Below are 7,696 nucleotides of genomic sequence, written 5' to 3' on the forward strand. Positions count from 1 at the left end.
TTCTTTCATTTTGGCATGTCCACGCATCCATCACAGCATTCTCATCTACGCTACTCAGTCAATTTTAAGGGTATGTTGATATTTAAGTGCCAAACATTCAACTACATGGGATATAATTGGTTTTATCAATAGCCTATAAACTACCAGTGTTGTCAAAGGCACAAGGTGAGCTCTAGGTGCTGGAATCCTTACTTTGCCCAAGGCTGTAAGGTGAAGAAAAAGGGCTTCCCTGAGTGAAGAAAAATTGCTAATTTCTACAAGATAGTTAATACATACATAAAGAAACTTCTATAAATTATATCTAATAAGCTTAAAATATATAGTAAATTACCCTTTTGATCACCTTACGTTTTGAGATTTTACGTTTCAGTCACTGAACTTTAGAAAATAACATTTTGGTCACTATCGTTTATTAATGTTATTGTTTTGGTCAATTAGATGTAAAAAAATAACTGACTTGCTCGTGTTGCAGTCTACTCACCATACTTCCACTGCTTTGCCATGTGGTAATAATTTTTTTTAAATTCCTTTGTTTTAATTTTCATTTTATCATGTGAGTAGAATAGCTAACATGGTTATGGTACATGACCAAGGTATGGAGGAATCCTAGGTGCGAGGTCCATTATCTTTTAACATTAGTGACCAAAACACTATATTTCAAAGTTAGATGACCAAAACAAGAAATCTTGAAAAGTTAGGTAACCAAGAAAGTAATTTACTATAACATCATATTCCACTACATTGCCTAATGCTTTTAAAGATCAAGAATTATTATAATTAATATCGTCAAATAAGAGTTCAAGTTTTCTTCATTTCCATTTCCAAAAATGTCGTGCATTGACTACATTATTAAATTTCTCATTCTTGAGAATAGAGCTGAAATGTCCATTTTTTGTTATCAGAAGAATAGCTAACAAATTAAAAACAACAGAAACCAACAGGACACTTAAGTGAGGCACACTTTTTCTGCGCCTTTCATCTTTAAAAAGAACACACCTCAGCACACAAGGCATGCACTTCAAAGGGTGCATGGCACATTACTTGAATTACACAAAGCCTTAGTGCCTAGGCACATGCATTGACAACACTAAATACTCCCTTAAGTTTAAGTAGAATTTTATGATTACAAAAGTCTCTAAAACCTTTTCTCCATTTTCATCTATCCTGCGTGGTGTCAAAACTTACATATAAAAAGTTTGAATTTTCCCTATACGTTTAAACTTTTGAGATAATTTTGTCAAGCAAGTATCTTTATAGCATGGCATCCAAGTAAAGGTCCAGTGTTCTATTGAACCTCACCTCTTTTTCATTAATACTTAACCACATGCCTTGGCTAGGCCTTACTTTAATATTTCATCAACTTGAAGCTTTCTTCATCAGAGTCTACGTGCAAAACACGTTAATTGTTTAGTTGGCATGCATCTGAGGAGCATGTTAGATAAATTTAGAACTCAGGCACTTTCCTACAAATTGAAACTTTGGGATAAACACTTGGATCCTATAGGAAATAGTTCCAATCAGTTTCTACATACTTTGGAATAATTGAACCAAGATCCTGAAATTACTAACAATATGTATTGGTCTTCAATTCTTACTAACTCTCTATTCCTAATTTTATTTTTACTACATTTACATTCTAAAATCTGTTTTAGACAGACAAAATTCGAACACTTACAAAGGCTCAAAATTTGCTCTACATAACCCAAATTTGACACTAAGCTCCCTTTTGTTCTCATTCATCAGTAGCATATCATCAACAAGTCCAATGGCATATACCAAGGTACAATATCCCACATATGCCTACCAAGTTCATCCATTACTAGGGTAGAGAGCTATTATAGGAAAATGCTCTATTATCTCTCCATGAGTTCATACACAAGTAGCCACTCCATTATAAATTTCCTTTATAACCTAGATACATGAAATTCAAACTCTATTCTCCTTTAAAACACTTTCAAAGAATTTCTTTGAGAATTTTCCCATAAGTTTTCTCCACATCAGTGAATACCATGCACAAATGCCAATTTTCTCTCTCCATAGCTAGGAGTAATACTCTACATGGGTATATTTGCTTCTGGTCATTTCTCACTTCAAAGTTAGAATGAATGAGGTTGTGTGTTCTACACTTGCACCTTATTATAAATGAGTGACATCACAAAGAGTTGTCCAACTAATGGGCTTGAGATCCAAAGCTTGATTTATCGGATCACATTGGGAGTTAACTATAAAAGATGCAAAGCAGCTATATTGCAACATCCTTAAACATATGTGAGATTCCATAGAAAAAGAAATCAAAAGTGTAAAAAATTGAGTACGAAGCTAGTATATGAAAATTTTCTGATTCACTTTTGAACATAAACCTCATGATTTCCCTTTTATAAACTAGTCCATTCGTCTAATGAAGTCAAGTTCAACAATGTGTTCAAGATAATGTTTTTCATACTACAAAAGCAATGAAGTCATAGCACAACCCCCAGAATACATCTTCACTGTTCTAAAACACAGTTCCAAAGTCTGCTTCTCTTTAATGAACCATAAGAATCTTCATTATATTGCCTAAAAGATAAGTCATAATTTTTAAAAATGTGAACATGATTCACACTCAGTTTTGTAAAGGGGCAATGGCTAGAAGGAACATGTGAAAGAAAAAAGCTAAATTCCTTGTTTGGTGAGAAGAAAATAAAAGGAATAAAGAAAAGTAGTGGATTTTATACTTGCCCATTGCTTAAATTAAAAATTCATCCATGAGAGGAAGCAAAGTGGAAGGAAAACACTCATTTAACTACAATTATTCATTTTATTTCCAATTTTATTCTCAACATCATTTTCCACTTCTTTTCCATTGACTTATATCAAACATGAGGAAAGGACAAATTTCCTTTCTCCATTTTTCTTCCCTACCTTTTCCCTTCCCCTCATTCAATTTCTCTCCCACCAAACATAATATTAGTGTTCTAATATTATTTATCCATGTAAGTTCCAATGTAGATTCCACCCAAACATTCTAACAATGTGTTTGGTAGAAGCGAAAGAACTGTGTAAAAAGAGGTGGAAAGGAAAACAACTTTTCCTTGTTTGGAAAGAAGTGGGAGGATGGAAGGAAAATATGTGGATTTGCACACTTCCATACCCACAAAATTCACTTACTTGATAATTGGGAAGAAATTATAAAAATAACATTTATCCAAGTAAAATAAATCATTTTATTTACCGTTATACCATGTGACACCTTTTCCTGTCATTCTTTCTGATCTTACCCTTCACATTTCCAACTCCATAAGCTTCTTCAATTTTTTCAAGCAACTCAGTCTTAATCTTAAACCATACTTCTTCCTCAAATGTAGGTGTCTATAGCTTCCTATTTCTTACTCTTCCAAGTAAATTTGAATGAATGCTAACTTATTTGCTTCCAACCAATCCTTTCCTTATTAACGTCTTTACTCTTTCCTCCAATTAGAACTACTATCTAGAATATAAGTCAAGTATATGAAAAGAAAAAAGTAATGAAAAATTATGAAAGTAGAAAATACTTAAAAATCAATAGCTTCAACGCAGTCTAGAGCACAGCATTTTTGTTTGAGTTGTCTGCTTATTACTAATGTCAAGTATCTTTTTCATTTCCCATTTCTCACTTTATATGCCCTTGATTCTTGACTTTACACCTTAAAGGACTTTTCCACCCTTTCAGTTTATGTAATTCCTACTCTTATAATTCAATCACTCATTAACGACAAAAAATGAAGTACTAAATAATAATTTATGGACTGCATAGTGTAGGCTAAAATACAAAAAGAAAAAAACTACATTTCTCAAATTTTCAGATAAACCCATATGCTTCTATTATATCCAATTAAGCTCTTGAAGTACTATTTTTGTTTAATTAAGCTCCTATTTTGTATGAAAACCACTAAAATTTGTTATCTTGCCATGTCAGCATCTATGTGGTGGTTATATCTACCACATCAACATGCACATTATACATAAATGGCAAAAAAGGGCACTGTAAATGCTGATGTGGCAGGTCATGTAAACTTATGTCACATGCCATGTAAGCACCAACTTAGCATTAATATTATTTTGCCACGTGGATGCTAGTTTGGCAAAAATAACAACCACGTAGATGCTGACATGGAAAAATATTTTATTTTAGTGCCTTTTCTTGCAAAATAAGGGTTCAATTAAACAAAAATAATACTTAAGGGTTTAATTGGTTACAATAGAAGGATGGTGATCTGAAAAAATCTGGAAAGTACCAAGGGCTTTTTCAATATTTAGGCCTTCCGATTTTAAGGAACAAAGAGTAAGAGCATCTAATTGCATCTTTCTTCTCTAGGAAAAAAAAAAAGATTCCATCATTCTTCCCAAGTGTTCTAGGGTCTTTAAGATTATCATAGAATAAAACAAAACAATTGCAATTAGACACAAAATAAATTATCACCTTCCAATATTACATAAAGGCTTCTAACTTGCTATATATCCCAATTTGAAAGATTGTTAGTAGTTAAAAAGTAGATTAAATGCTGGTTTTGAATGTCAAGTCAAACCTACCAGAAAAAAAGTGCCATGACATTTTTAACTGATTAAAAAGTTTTTGAATATAAAACTACTGCCCAAATTCTATGGACTGGGTTCATAAGAAGAAATATGATGTACAAATGTGTAGCTTTACACTTTTATAGAACTGATTTGCAAACACCCATAATATGCCCGCCTCATTTATCCCTTGTTAGCAATCAAACTAACTGTAAGTTTAGAGCTTGCATGCCCTAGGAGTTAGTTGAGATAGAAAATGCGGCCCATACTGAGATTTATAGGCAAGATTTTATGATGCATGAATTCACTGACACAAATAACAAACTGCAATTAATCAAATAAGTTATTTTAAATCAGAACGAATTCCTCCTGCTATTCACAATAATATCAACTCAAACAAACGAATTATTCGAAGTGATTTGTCTACACTTTTCATTGAACTATACATACTTCGTTGCCTATCCTCCACTAGGGTCAAAGCTTTTAGCATTTGATTTATCAAAAGAGTGTTTTGGTTTTATACTTTTGATCTCTTTCTCTAGTTATCCAAAAAAATACATTTAAATTTGTTTCTAATTCAACTATAATGTTGTTAACAAAACAAGAGAAGGAAAAAATGCAAGAAATCATTCAAATAGGGCCTTTTCCAAATTCAATGAAATTGGGGGATTAGACTTTGCTCTTGAACTAAGCTTTTCTTTTGGGTAACCTGACATCTACTGGGAGAGAAATTGATCATTAAGGGAATTATAATAAACAGAGGGATAAACAAATAAAATACAGTGCAGCTAGCATTGTATATTTGACAAGCAACAGTTTTGAACAGTATGGACAAGCAATGCTTTAAATCCTGATCATGCCACAAACTACCCTATACAATCATCATCCAAGTCAAACACTCGCAGAGTATATCGTCAACATGCTCATGACAGAACTAATTTCCAAAGAAATCTAATAAATATATGCTAGAACACCAAAACAAGGAGCAATAAGTATTCCCAGACTCAAGATAACATTTGTCCTCCAATGAGCGGGATGGCAGGTTCTAGAAATATAGTAAGAATCCTCCACCTTAAAAATGGTTGGCATTTACCAAGAGTAGTTCACTCTTGTTTTCTAACCTTGGCATGCTAGGATATCTCTCCATAGCAAATTTATCATCCAAGTCGAATGAAATTGATGTGATGAGTACACTAAAATGGCGCTTTAAGAGACAAAACCTCAAAATCCATACAAAATGTCACACCTACCAAATCAAAATCCAATTCCAATGAAAACAGAAAGCAAACAGTAATTATAACTTGCTTTAAATTGTATCATCTAGCATCAGCGGAATCTAAATCACCAAAAAGGAGAAGATCCCACGACATAGAGGAGCTGTAAATAAAGAATTCTGAGGTAATTAAAGACACAAAAGAAAGTTTAGTAGACCTTAACGGCTTGTTTGAGGATGGGCACTTCACTGGGATCGAAGAAAAACGATTTGACTACCACCTGTTTGGCGTTATTTCCATTGCAATTCAGGGAAAATGGGGAACGTTTCTTCCAAGCCCACTGCCACATAAAAACAAACAAAACAGAAAATTCTTGTATTATGTTGAATACGAAACGAAATCAGAGTGGAAGCAAAAGTACTGAAGAGGAGTTGGGAGTACCAGGGAAGAGAAGCAAGAGTTCCCCAGCAACAAGACTCCCATTTCTAATTTAAGGCCGAATAATTTCTTTATCTTGTGCTGTGCTTCGAGTTTCAAGTTCCATCCGGTCATTATTTTTCCAGCATTAGGAAGCATATGTTTGTCCTGAACCGGGTTTTGGAAAAGTCCAGAAACAGGTTAAACCGGGTTTCGAGGAAGCAGATTTCAGCATCTATTTTGGTTTTAAAACAATATTAATCGAATTTAGATTCCGTTAGTCAGGTGAGAAGCTTTTTAATTTGGAACTAAGAAAATTTTTATCAATGTAAAATATTTTATGGATTAATGTTAAATTGCTTATATTAAGAAAAAAAAATTAAAACAGTTTTCATATGTCTTTTTACGAGATATAAAATAATAAAATATTATTATTTTTTATTTTTCATTTATTATTTTTTAACCTACAAAGCATTATAAATTATTTTTATTTGATTTTTTTAATTAAGAAAAAGAAAATTTAACTTTTACTTTTTAGACAAGGAGATTATGTATCAACTGATGAGCTAAATGCTCAAACATATTAAATTATTTTATAACAATCATATTACTATAACTATAGTGATACGTGCACAATGAGCTCCCGCAATACATATATATATATATATAATTTATTGGTTAAAATTAGATCAGTAGAATTAGATTACATGAGTTTAATTTAATTTGGTAATGTAGTAATTGATATTGGACTTAGAACATAGAACTTCAAATAAAAGATATTGAGCATTTTGCTTGGAATTATAACATTATAAATCAAGAATAATGAATTAAGTATAGGATTTCAAGTAGATATTATGAAATATCAAGGATATTAAGCATTATAATTGGAGCTATGGTACCTCAGATCAAGGATATCAAGCATTATTCTTGAAAACATAGCACTAAAAATTAAAGATATAATTAAGTAATATCAAGAATATCATCTACTGTGCTTGGTACCATAGGACTCTAAATCAAGGATAACTGGCAGTATGCTTAGAATCATAGCACTATAAATCAAAGATAATTAAATTATGGATATCAAGTAGATATCATGATATATAAAGGATATCAAGCAATATAATTGGAACTGTAGCACCTCGTATCAAAAATATCAAGCATTATACTTGGAAACGTAGCACTACAAATCAAGGATATAATTAAGTAATATTAAGGATATCATCTATTATGCTTGGAGCCGTAGTACCCTAGATTAAGGATATGAAGTATTAGGCTTGAAAGTGTAGCACTACAGATCAAGGATATCAAATATAATGATTTGAACTGTATCACTATAGATCAATGATATCTAGCATTGTGTTTAGCACCATAACACCTTATATCAAGGATATCATTTATTATCCTTGGAGTTGTATCACTATAGATAAAAAATATTTAGTAGATATCAAGTAGATATCATGACATAGTGATAACTCTATTACATAGAGTTATCTTGCACTGTTTGGGCATTAAAAGAGCTAAGTTCATGTGTT

At 32.0% G+C, this 7,696-nt stretch overlaps 1 protein-coding gene across 1 annotated transcript in view; it reads right to left on the bottom strand.

The window, feature by feature from the left end:
• LOC110422862 (UPF0426 protein At1g28150, chloroplastic) overlaps positions 1–6,330 on the bottom strand; it is an 8,259-nt gene extending 1,929 nt beyond the window's left edge. Inside the window, exons 1-2 of the mRNA XM_021436878.2 lie at positions 6,189–6,330; positions 5,965–6,087 (exon numbers count right to left, since the gene is read on the bottom strand). Of these exons, the coding sequence (XP_021292553.1) occupies positions 5,965–6,087; positions 6,189–6,323 (258 nt within the window). The 5' untranslated portion in view covers positions 6,324–6,330. The remainder of the gene's footprint in view (positions 1–5,964; positions 6,088–6,188) is intronic.
• Between the last annotated feature and the right edge of the window lie 1,366 nt (positions 6,331–7,696).

This window comes from Theobroma umbraticum, unplaced genomic scaffold, assembly GCF_002168275.2.
Source record: "Theobroma umbraticum cultivar Fairchild unplaced genomic scaffold, ASM216827v3 scaffold_146.0, whole genome shotgun sequence".
NCBI classification, from domain to species: Eukaryota; Viridiplantae; Streptophyta; class Magnoliopsida; order Malvales; family Malvaceae; genus Theobroma; species Theobroma umbraticum.